The sequence below is a fragment of the Stylophora pistillata genome, chromosome 13 (genome assembly GCF_964205215.1).
Source record: "Stylophora pistillata chromosome 13, jaStyPist1.2, whole genome shotgun sequence".
Lineage (NCBI taxonomy): Eukaryota > Metazoa > Cnidaria > Anthozoa > Scleractinia > Pocilloporidae > Stylophora > Stylophora pistillata.
This window is the reverse complement of record NC_142531.1, coordinates 23,172,990-23,185,956: the sequence shown is the minus strand read 5'-3', so window position 1 is coordinate 23,185,956 and position 12,967 is coordinate 23,172,990. Positions and strand designations below refer to the sequence as shown.

General features: G+C 37.4%; 1 protein-coding gene across 1 annotated transcript; it reads right to left on the bottom strand.

The window, feature by feature from the left end:
* Positions 1 to 2,935: 2,935 nt before the first annotated feature.
* LOC111330127 (tubulin-specific chaperone E) lies at positions 2,936 to 12,928 on the bottom strand. Its single transcript, XM_022934928.2, has 17 exons — positions 12,773 to 12,928; positions 11,401 to 11,485; positions 10,715 to 10,906; positions 9,901 to 9,989; positions 9,638 to 9,737; positions 8,470 to 8,572; positions 7,518 to 7,591; positions 6,881 to 7,000; positions 6,651 to 6,715; positions 6,460 to 6,530; positions 5,803 to 5,878; positions 5,647 to 5,720; positions 5,086 to 5,242; positions 4,640 to 4,708; positions 4,217 to 4,276; positions 3,744 to 3,835; positions 2,936 to 3,645 (listed from the first exon to the last, which is right to left on the bottom strand). Exons 1-17 carry the CDS (start codon positions 12,858 to 12,860, stop codon positions 3,556 to 3,558), a joined length of 1,605 nt encoding a protein of 534 aa, XP_022790663.2. The 5' UTR covers positions 12,861 to 12,928; the 3' UTR covers positions 2,936 to 3,555.
* Between the last annotated feature and the right edge of the window lie 39 nt (positions 12,929 to 12,967).

The following is a 12,967-nucleotide window of genomic DNA, read 5'->3' as shown; positions in this document are numbered from 1 at the left end:
AACAACATTGAGGATCTAATATTTGTTACCACTGTTCAGTCAACTTTTTAATTTTTTTTTTTGAGCAAAATTTAGCACCTTATCTCTTATTTCTACATACCATTTTCACATCAAGATAAATATCTCGCCTGGAGAATTCTCCCTCTCGGCTGGAGCTTGTGATCGCAGTTGATTGAGTACAAGCAATCAAAACTAGGCAGAGGACATTAGCCTTCCCAAACACAATAAGACGAAAAATCCCGGCCATTTAGCGAAATTTTTAGTTACCCTGAACGCCTTATTGAGTTTTATTACACGACTCGGGCGGTCAGAGGGCCAATAACTAAAATCAACCAATCAAAATGCTCTATTGCCGGTCCAATATTCTCTAAGTATTGGACCGGGCACTGTCCCGAATGATACGGCACTTGTGTCCCTTTGAACCTCGGTCGTATAATAAATCTCTTATTAACCAAGCTTGTTCGGGACCGTACTGGAAGAATATCGGCGCTCGGTCCGTACTGTCAAGACCTCGGGCCAATATTCTCCCAGTTCGGCCCTCGCGCTTGGTTAATAAGACATATATATTTTTCGCAGTTAGGGGACTGTTAAGTAAATAATGGTAATAAAATCGGACAACCGCGAAGCGGGACTCCAATTTGTCAATCACGAGTATGATTACAGACCGTACTGGACGACACGAGGTCGTTTTACCAATTAATCATAACCATTACAATTTCCGAGAAAATCAAATACATTTATTGGAGAAATTCAGTAGAAACATTGTTAAAACCAAAAAAACCCTCCATTTTGGAAATTCCCACATTTTGTTAGGTAACTGGTTGTTACTTGTGATTGGTGGATTCAGCGGGATGAACTTTGTACTACTAGTTGTCAGAACTGTCCGATTTCATCACAGCCAACCGTTCGATTTTACTGACGGTCTGATTACAACTCTACAGAATGATTAGTGAAAAATAAGGCTGCTAAAGCATCAATCAAATCTGAGGAAATTGTAAAGATTATCTTATGATAAGTCTAGCAATCAGTTTGCTGCCAAAACACCAGCTAGATCTGATAGGAAAGTTAGGGTTTCACATTGCGACATTTCCTAATCACAGGCCAGTATCGGCGTGACGTTTTAATTTCATTTTTTGGATCAAAACTTTTCATTGAATGGTTATGGTAATCAGTTCTGTGATTGGTGGATTCAGCTGGATGAACTTTGTACTACTAGTTGTCAGAACTGTCCGATTTTATCACAGCCAACCGTTCGATTTTACTGACGGTCTGATTACAACTCTACAGAATGATTAGTGAAAAATAAGGCTGCTAAAGCATCAATCAAATCTAAGGAAATTGTAATGATTATCTTATGATAAGTCTAGCAATCAGTTTGCTGCCAAAACACCCGCTAGATCTGATAGGAAAGTTAGGCTTTCACATTGTGACATTTCCTAATCACAGTATTGGCGTGACGTTTTAATTTCATTTTTTGGATCAAAACTTTTCATTGAATGGTAGTTTTATCAGAAAGCAATCTTTCTACACAACACATAGGACAACAGTGTTACGGCCTTTAAATGTATCTGTAGATTCAAACTTCCTCTTTGTTTAGTGCAACTCATTTAAATCTCTTTTCATGATTTTTAGAACTCCTACCATTCCTCAGCTAGCCACCGAATAAATAAGAAAGAACTCAAATTACCAGTGTGGCCGTTATATAAACAACGCAACTCAATTAAGATATTCTTGGTTGCAGACCTTAACGCACAAAGAGAGAAACTCAGGAGGTAAAACTCCGGTTAGGTAAAACGAATTTTCACATTCACAGGTTACGAATATTCATTATTACTTTAAACAATAAACGCAACTTTCCTGGAACGCCTCCCAAGACCAGTAAGATTCTCCGATAAGATTACTGAACATCTCACAGAAAAGACAATCAATAACATGGCACTGATCAACGAATCTGAAGAAGATTGCATTTCATACACGGACAAAGATAAATTTTTTAATTTACTGTCCCTTTCTCGCTGTGATTCATTTTATCATCATCATCATCATCATCATCATCATCAATTCTACACAAGATTGCTCCACCATTAATGTCAACAGACATTATCGCTATGGCATTTCTCCCTTAGTCTGAGGAAACTTTGCCTGATCCACAAAAAAAGGTAGTTGGTTACCTCTCTCTTTCACTCTTTGTTAACCGAGCCTTGTGGCTTTACTATTGTATTGTATTTACGGATATTTATACAGGGGTAGCCCAGTTTAGCAAATTGCTAGTTTAAATGGGGCCCCGTGAAACGATAACACCCACCCATCCCACCCCAGGGGAGGACATCCATCACACAGTAATCTCGTGCGTGGGAAATTAACGTCTCCTACCTCTAACCCTGCAGGAGACGGGGCCTACGGTTTATTTGTCCTTATCCGAGATGACCAGATTATCTATCCATTTCTTGATATTATAGAAAGGTAGCAAATTCTCCTCAGTTATTTTAAGACCATGAGTACTGGTCCGGCCGGAGCTCGAATCCTCGACCTCCCGCACAACACAATCCGGCGCTCTAACCGGCTTCACCGATGGCTGGATCTACATTTCTGGTTCCTGTTACAAGTACTTTTCATCAAGGGTGAAGACGCAAACCGCTCCCGAACTGTGTCAATCGGTTGGCACCCATCTGGTTCTAAACAAGATTTTGTCAGTTCTAGTGTTCTACCATCTTCAATGAAAACATGGCTTGGACATCAATGAGATTACAACAATGTTTCTTTTACCCAGTGGGATGATGCGGGTCCCCTGAGAACTTTGCAGACCAACAGACGAGGACACGGGCAAAAATTGCGTTGTTATGCGATCAAGCCAAGGAGGCTACTCTTGGAACGACGCGCAGTGTTCAGAGGGAAAATAATTTGTTTGCGAAAAGGCACGGAATCGCTTTGATCATCGGACTATACAGGAACGTTTATTTAGAATGAAATAATCTATTATTTGTTCATCATGATGATAACGGCGTTGGAGTAGATCCAAAAGGAACAATGGTGTTGGAGAACACTCAATGTCAACTAAATTCTTAAAGAAGAACATTTAGGTGCCCATTCATTGGCAGTTGAACAGACCTTATACGCATGACCAGATAATGTAAGGACGACATCCACGTGAAACGGCATAGAACATGTAAAAGCCAACTGCCGTTTTGCTATAACTTAATCACCTCACTAGCTTTTCAAGGCAGCGTCATTTCGGCACTGCATCTTGACTGACTGTCTTAATAAGTAAACCTTGCTGTGTTGAGTAATTACTACTGAATTAACAAGCAGATTATTGTACTCTGAGAAGAACTCTTTCGAGCACACAGCCTTAGTTTTAAGTTCTTAATAAGTTAAGAATAACAGCGAACAGACTTGCCCGATTTTACTTCCCGGCAAAGATGGCGGGAAGACAAAGGGTAGGGGAGAGCACTAAAAGGTAAAAACCAAAAAAAAACAAAAAAACGAAAAAACTGCACTTTCTTTGGTCGAGGTCGTAACGGTCACTTTCAACTGATACTTGTAATCGCGTAATAATCACCACCGAAGATATATGGTGTCTCCACTTTGTACAGAATAAAACGTAAGTTGTCGAAGGTCATCATCTAACTCCACCTCCCGATCCAGCTAAAAAAAAGAAAACAAACCCCTTAACTCGAAAAAAATTACATTTCGGGTCCCTTTTGATATAAGTCCTAGTGGAGACATTCCTGTCATCTACTTACTTTGCTGTCTAACGAAGACAACTTCTGATCAGAACTGTCCACCTTGAACAGTCGATAAAGTAATCCTTTGACTTTCCCGATTGTCATAGTTCCTGAAAAAAGACGAAAAAACTTGAACTTGTACGGCTATCAAATGCTTATTATATCTATTATAACATTCTGAAAAGCAACAAATGAGTCTAACATGGATTTGTAAGAAACAGTTCATCAAAACCAAAGCGACTTCGGTTTATGCACACTCAGTTACATCTCTTCGTAATATTGTTCATAATATCTAGTAGAAAAAAGCTTATTGACTCTCGTCGGTTTTGATAGTCGTTTCTGCTAAATCAAACATTTATCATATTATTTATTATTATTATTATTATTATTATTAAATTGGCTAAAGCGAAAACAACAGCAGATGTACTTAAGAAAGATGTCTTGTCGCTGGAATGCTTGCAGCTGAATCGTGCATGAAAATAGCCTCATACCTGGTAATTTCTTTGTGACAGACTTTTTATCTGGGGCATCAGGGCATATAATTGTCACAGCTTTACAAAAGTCACGTTAAGAAATTCAACTTACAAAAATGGACCAATGCACCTCTGAAATTTAGACCTCTAACTGATCGATGAGGGTTGATACTCTTTCTAACCTAAAAGGTTTCCTTAACTTTTTCCGGGACTTAAAAAAAAAAAAGTCTCGAGACTGGTTTCCAAATAATGTGAAAACATCATGCTCTGATGGCATTTTTTTGTTTTGCATTTCTAAGAAGAAATAATTTCAGTCATTTTTTAAGACTTTCCATGTTCTACAGGCAAAAGGCTCAGAAAATCTCTTGAATTTACAAAATTCCTCCACTTTCTTAGTTTCCTGATCCGTGCGAGGCCTAAAGATGGAGAAGTTAAGGATACAAATTAGAGAGTCTTTCAGAGTCTTGGACGACGAATGGTTTCTTTCAGCTTCAGAAGGTACACCGTGAACTGAAGCAATAAAAAGAAAATTTCAATCATTAGAAACGAGAAAAGCACTCATAGAGTATCAAAAGTGAAAATTCCAAGAGATTCCAGACTCCTTACTATCGTTTTGCTCAGGTGTGACTTCACAAGTCTGATACGATAAGCATCGATGTGTCTTAGTTAAATTTAGCCTATCGTTATTACAAGATTTCCTTGTTTTTTATTTTTATGAGAAAAAATAAATAATCGAGAAGCAATTCGACCACTTTGTTCCCTTCTGAAATCTGGAGGTTTTTATTCTCTAATTATGTGAGTGTTTCTAACTGTAAGCAAGAATGATCGTGACAAACTTTTAAGTAGAAACAAGGATAATTTTAAGGAATCGTACACAGCAAACAAACCTTTGACTAGTTCTCCATATCTGGGGTGAGCTTCGATAAATTCAGGGTTTAGAGCACTTTTCTCTCCTACCCCAGGATTTCCACCAGCGTTAACCCATGAGGTGGCGTATTTCTTTAAGTACGCTCGCTCTGCTATCTCTTTTTCTTTAGAATTCACCTAAAGCATGATTGAAAAAAGCAGCACTTTAAGGAAAAAATAGAACGGCCACTATACAGCTTGAACGATGAAAAACGCTTCTCTACGCGCTTGCCACAAGCTGCAACCAATCACAACGTGAGCACTCTCTATTTAGCCAATGAGGTACAAGCTCACACGATAATTTTTCCGCGCTTGCATCAGTGACACCCGCGCCTACCTACAACCGTATCCATGGATTTAGCGCTCTTATTTCCACCTCAGAACGTTATAAATTCCACAAAAATAAACGCGGAAACAACAGAACAAAATACGACAAGTGGTTACACTCACATTTGTTCGAATTTGCTTTTTTCATGTACTTAAGATAAAATGACTAAAATTGAATGACTTGAGACTAAAACTGAAATTTCTGAGAAACTAACCAGGCTTCCATTAAGGGATGTTAATGAGGGAACGCGAGCCAGTAGTTCTTGACGACTTTCAAATGTAGTTTCATCTGAAAGAGCAAAACGTTTTTTGTAAATTGTCGCTCAAAAAATGTCAAAGATGTGGCTAAAGCAGCTCTCTTTAATTCTTACCCTGAAAGAGAGGATTCCCTTTGAAGCGTAAACCAGTCAGTGACGGAAGGCGGTTTAACTCGTTTATACTTTGAATCTGAAATTTGACATAATTGTTAATCAAGAGAAATGAGGTATTTTATAACTGAAAAAAGTACAATTTTATTGGTCCCGTCTCTACGTAAGAGGCTAGGCAAAACCCAATGTAAAGTAATATTGGCGCAGGAGGAGTTTGATAGGATTCGTTAACCATAGTATCTTTTATCCAACATTATGGTTTACGGTCAAGTCAGCCGAGAGTCATCTCGCCCGAGGTCGTGTCGCCCGAAACCTGAGTCATGTCGCCCGAAACCTGAGTCATGTCGCCCGAAACCTGAGTCATGTCGCCCGAAACCTGAGTCATGTCGCCCGAAGTCATGTCGCCCGAAACCTGAGTCATGTCGCCCGAAGAAACAAATACTTGAAAGGTCAGACTTACAGACTGTAAACAGGCAATTAAGTTGAGTAATCTTTCGTTCGTTTCTAACTACAAAATGAAACGTTGTTCAATTCATTAATGTAATCTTGAGAGGTACGCTTCACTTGGTTTGACTGTAAAAAGTGTATGTCAAACATTGACTTAACCTTTCAATATTGTCTTCAACTGTGTCAAAAACTCCACTGAAACAAAAATCTCACCTTAGTTATTGCGTTGTTGCTAAGGGAGAGAGACTCTAAAGATGGGAATAGAGGAATACCATCTGTGCTGTCTACACAAAAAACGAATCAATGAAATATGTTTCTTTAACTTTACTAAATTTTAAGGAAAACATAACAAACATCACAACATTTCAAGGTTCTTGACACACTATAAATTTTGTCAGACCAACCTTGGACTTTGTTTCCCAATTCAACACTATTTATGCCATTGTCATTTAAAATAAGACATTTCAGTCTGGAAAAAAAAAGAAACATTTTGATCATTTAATTAAAACTTGTAGTCGTGCTCGTAACAAAACCCACATCATTGTAAATGGCTAACTGGAAAACATAATATATTTACCGATTGGAGGGGGAAAATTTACAAGTGTGTGCCTTGGATAATTTTTTAGATTATTACCTTGGTAGTAAATGCCCTAGTCTCAGAATTGATTTCCAATCTGATAGCTTGTTTCCCTCTAAGTTAAGAAGTTCTATATTCCCGAGTGCTCGTAGCTGAGTCAGTTGGCCATTATTTTCCCTGCAAAAGTGTTTTCTGGTTAAATCAATCATGTCCAGTCTGAATAACATAATTTCATATTCCATAATAATGTTTGACAGTTGAATGTTACAAGTCTTAAAGAAGTGAAAACTGATCGGTCATTTTAGCCAAGAAGTTGTCAACTGTAAGCCTCAAATTGAATTCATCAATAATGATTGGTCTGTTTTGATGCCTGGGAAGAATAAGGTGTATTGTTTCAAGCGGAAAAAATTCTTTCTGAAAGCTTAAATCTAAGGCAGTAACAAGTTCTCTAAAAACCTAACTGGAACAGATGACAATAAAAACTAAAACAGTAGAGAAAAGGAACAACTGTCGCTGTCTACCGTGCTGTCTTCGAGCCACAATACTTTCTCAAATTTCTGGTTCTGAGAAGCTTCCAGCTGACAGAAAAGTAAACCAAAGCAGTTGTGTCAATCTAAGATTCAGTGCTCTACCATCACAAAACCTTAGTTCATCAGATGAGAAAATACATTTTAAAAAACCTTCCACAATTTACCTGAGACTGTTCAAGCAGTTGTGACAAATATGAAGCTCTGTGAGCGAGGGCATCATGCTTACAATAACCTCTACCTACAATGGATAATAAGACAATAAAACAACAATCAAGACGAGACTATATTTCAAAATACTATGCAAAAATAACTACTAGAATGAGGCTCACAACAATGGCTGGAAGAATGTTTTTAAGCTAGGATTCCTTGTCAAAGATTTTGTTTTTCCTCAACTTAACTTTAGACTTACAATTAGTAAAAGTTGAAATTTAAAAAATATATATATTGAAGCAACTGTACCTGTAACACTAAATTTCTTAATCAAATTATGAAAGCTTTAGTTCCTTTACACAGCTTACATGTCTCGACTACACTAATTGATAAATGCAGTAGGGAATGGTTGTAAAAAATAAAGATGCTATGCATTAGCAATCACAACAGTAAATAGTATATTTAATAATAATAATAATAATAATTGTATTTATATAGCGCTAAAATCCACTAATTGTCCAAAGCGCTGTATACCCACCCAACCCACCCCAGGGGAGGACATCCATCGCACAGTAATCTCGTGCGTGGGAAATTAACGTCTCCTGCCCCTAACCCTGCAGGAGACGGGACCTCCATTTATTCGTCCCTATCCGAGAAGACTAGAATATCTAACCATTTCTTGATGTTAAAGAAAGGAAGCATATTCTTCTCAGTTAATTTTAAGACCCTGAGTGTTGGTCCGGCCGGTATTGAACTCTCGACCTCCCGCACAGCAGTCCGGCGCTCTCCCAATTGAGCTAACCAGGCGGCGGTTATATTTCTGTCAGTTCTTTCAGTTCTGCATATTGAATGCATTTTTGAATTAATTTTCATTTGGCCATAAAAGCTTGAACTGGAACTGTTTTATTCCTCAATAACTGTACTATTATAATGGGTACTCTTAGTTATTCAATATCTTTCCCCCACCTCATTCCATTGAAGCCTCATTCTGTTGAGAAACATGACTGACACTGTGCTAAATGATGGCATCAGCTGTTTTGGGTCTTGAGGTAATTTCAAGAAATTTTCACTTAAAAATGAAACAACAAGCCAACATGTGTTGATATAAAAATAAAAAAACAGTTATCTTATGTTTTTACCTTCATTCATTCAGACATTACCAATGAAAGCATCTTTAATGAAAAAAAAATATATTCAACACCTTGAGAATTCATCCCATGACTTAAAGTACAACTATGTATCAAGGTTTTAAAATCCATCACAAGATTACTACTTTCAATGTGATGCTATTTCCTCTAATTAAAAGGTGTATCAGGCAGAGGCCACTCTAAGTTAGTAAAACCATATCAAATCTCATAAAATACGTAGCAGTTTAATTAGTAACAAGAAGAACATGTATCTTCTCCATAACAGTGAGCTGACTCCAAGTTATGTTTACTTTTAAGCATAATTTATGGTTGCTTTGAGACAAAGCAAGTCTCATAAAAAATTAAAACTAAACTAGACCCAAATGCTTATTTGCAAAAAGAACAACAAAGATGGTAAATTTTGAGATTGGTGAAGAAATAAAGGAAGATGTTTTTCATCTTGTCAAGAGCATGGGACAAAGAAAAAAGTCCGATTCCCCAAGATGAATCCAACTTCAGACCTTCCAACTGCGCACTTTGATGCTCTCCCAGTAAGCCACAGAGACTCCATGGTGAACAAGGCCAGCCATGGCAGTTCCCAGGTAATTAAGCCTATACTCCCACAAGTGAACAAGTTGGAATATTAAAGTGGAACCCTTTCAATCCCAAGATCTCATTTAAGGAATTATCGTTACTGTCTGTCATATGATTCTTACGATGTTAGTTTGAAGAATTTGCTAGTGGATCAAAAAACAATCCTCTACTTGATTTTTTTTTCTTTATTCTCATCACTGATAGCTAATGGCAATTAACGAGTTGAGAAGAGAGGTGACCAGAAGAAAGTCAAATACCAACTGGGAGATATTGTTTGATTTCACTCCAAATTCTCAGTGCTTAAATTGTAAGAAAAGTATGGCAGACAATGTGGAGAGTTAACATTCACATCTTAAGAGACAGGGAGAGAGAGAGAGAGAGAGTTGAGTATAATCCTAACCAAAATAACTTACTTAAGATGAAGTGTCTGGAGTTGATGTAAGTTTCTTGTTACTGAAGCGACATCATTCCATGATGATAAAAGAGTGCTAGACAGGTCAAGCTCAGATACAACTGAATCTAGTTAAGAGCAATTTAGGTAATTTAGGATAACTTTCCATGGCATTTGAGTGAAAAAAAAATATACTCATAAATACCCTCATTTTAAAAAAAGGGGCAGCTGGCTTTATTGTTTAAAGTGGGTAGTTTTGCTATTCATTTATTACATTCAGGATACGTGGTGCCACTGTGTAAAATTCCCTTTCTTTATCTGGTCCACTGACTGCCATTCCTCGTAGACTAACCACTGTTAGTTCCTTATAGTTGCTGAAGATTTAATCACAATTTATTGACATTAATAAATTGTTGTAATATGGGAGGATCAATACTTGCAGTTTAACCCTTTAAATTCCATATTACCGGTAAATGACTAACATGTAACTTCTTCTAATAATATCCATACATTATCCAGTAAACAGGTAATGAGAATACTTGGACTTATCAAGTAGAAGTTGATAACTTGATTGAACATAAAATTCTCAGAACTAATTTACAAGGAAATGTGTAACAGCTAGAGAGCAGAAGTAACAATCAGATCTTGGGAGTTTGAGAGTTAATTGACAAATGCTATGGAAGAAGAATTGGTATTGTAGAATTGGTCTTGTATATTATGAATGGTTTACCTTGAAATACATGAATATAAAAGTGGTTAAAAGAAATAAACTGTAGTCCAGAAGCTTTATACAGGAATTGTGTTTCCAGTAGAATAGGGAGTAAAAACTCTTTTCCACATAGAAAAACTTATTCATATCATATGATCTTCAAAAGAGCTATACTTCTTAATTCTTCCTATTGTCTGTGATTGAAATTGGTTTCAAAGGGAACCAAAACTGGACATTCAAGCAAGCTTTTTCTTATTCAAAAATAATTTTCCGTCATCTCCTAGACATTCCTTGGCCACACTCCATGACTTTCCAGGCCTAGAAAATGATACCATGGTAACTTTTCCACAGGTCAGACAGACCCCGTCTTCCCCAAGTAACAACAAGTACCTTTGTTTTTCTTGAATAGAATCTGTACCAACCATCTCTACAGGCTTTTTCTTGTTCTTACCACTCATCACATACATGTCCTCTGGGTTGATTCCATCCCCACCCAGTCCATACTGTTCTTTTAGAGCATCAATGATGCTGATACCAAAGTAAACTTTCTTTGGTCTTACAAAGGAGCCACTCTTTGGATACCTGTAATCATATGTTGAAAAGCAAGATTGATCAGGGCAGGCGAAGAGAAGCTGACCACAAATGCAACTTGTGACACAGCGATTACCATTGATGCATGGGCCTGTTCAGTCATAGGTGGTGCTGCTTAAAATCAAATAGCCATAATATATCGACTCAATAAGCTTAGAATTAAATTTTGTCTTCTTTAAGTATGGCCATGTGTAAGTTCTAAGTGTGACATTTTTTTTGTGCTGGATTCTTTGCATGTTTAATGTTCATTATTTAAGTCTTGACTATGTAGCTAGCAAATGTTTAAACTTATTATTCCTTTATATAGTAAATTGTGTAACTTTTGTACCATATAACTGTTTCACTATGTCTTCCAAATTTCAACGACTAAGTATTGCTACACTTCCTTGAGATTAAACTACTCTGTGGCAGGCTACAACCACTCTGTCGCATGGAGATGTTGTAGCCTTTAAGCTCAAGGTTCTGGAGTGAACATCGAACATTACCTGCATTCGAAATATTTCACCCCTTCATGGGTTCCATCATGTTTGCCTCTGTCAGGATCATCCCACTCAATACCGTACCACTCACCTAACAAATGTCATGAATTCCATGATTTGATTATCTATTATTAACTCTGTCTTTGGAACAACTGAATAAATGACTACACCTAAACCACATAGCATTTTTCACAGACTATAAGACTAGTTAAAAAACAAGGAATCAGAGTCAGTGTTAGTTTTCCGCTACTCACAAGCAAAGCAGCCGGTTTGCACAGTAATATAAAACATGCAAAAGTTTTTATCTTAAACCCCGATTGTCCTTTAGGTAAAATTTGCCTTCTTGATGGGAGACCACCACAAGTTTTCATTATCTGAGTAGCTGTGTGTCTACCCCTCTCCTTACTAAACATAAACCCTAACTTGTCATCGGTTGACTGTTGTTAGTTTAGGGGAGGGGGGTGCACAGTTCCTTGGATACTGACGCTGATCCACTTTTTGGTGCTCTCATGCTTCATGAATGCTTAACATTCTTTCTAACTTTAGCTCTTCCTTAACCCTTGAACTTCCAAGATCTGATTGTTAATTCTCCCCTCTGGCTGCTACACATTTCCTTGTATGTTAGTTACAAGAATTTGGTGTTAAATCAAGATAACAACTTCTAGCTGATAAGTTTGAATATTCTCATCACCTGTTTGCTGGATAATATATGAATATTATAGGGAGAAGTTACATGTTAATCACCTCTGGGAGTTTAAGGGTTAAACTCAACTGTTGTGGAAACACCTAATGAATAACTATTCACTGGGAGAGAAAGTGCTTGAGTTTACTTCCCACTCTTGGTGTCGCATGTAGGTTGAGTTTGTTTTTGGTTCTTGTCCTAGTTCTGGGGGTTTTTCTTTGAGTCCCAACAACCAAAATTCTAATTTGATCTGGAAACAGTGGACAAAGGGGCCATCTAGTGGAATGTCCATCATTAAATTCCATTTCCTTTTTTTTAGAGAAAAAATGGGGTTGTTGGAATTTTTTTAATCAGGCTCCTAAAAGGTTTAACTACAGAATACCCTGCCAATCGTTTACATATTGAATAAGAATAGCCTCTATTGTGAAGAACGAAGCAAACACAATAGAGGCTATTCTTATTCAATGACATGTAAATGATTGGCAGGGTATTCTGCAGTTGCCTAATCATTTCATCACTGCATCATTTCCACCTGTTTAACATCCATGAAGACTTTAATTAGACTAGTTATGTCATTAAACAAGCACTGAAATTATGTTCGGTCTCTCTCTGAAAGCTGTCGGTGGATTTGGCGTGCATATGGGCATTCTTTTATCTCATATTTGATCCATATGTTGAAATAAGCTATCAACTTACCTGAGGTAGGAGGAACTGCCCCAACGTATTTTATTTCGCCGCGAAATCCCTCGCAGATCACTCTTTTACCTATATCTTTATCCGCCATGTTGCCTACACCAATTGTTCTGAACAGCGGCTTCACAAGGGAATGTTTATAGAACGTAGCTACTGATTGGTTTAGACAACGAAATAAGTAAGTGACCAATAGGAAGT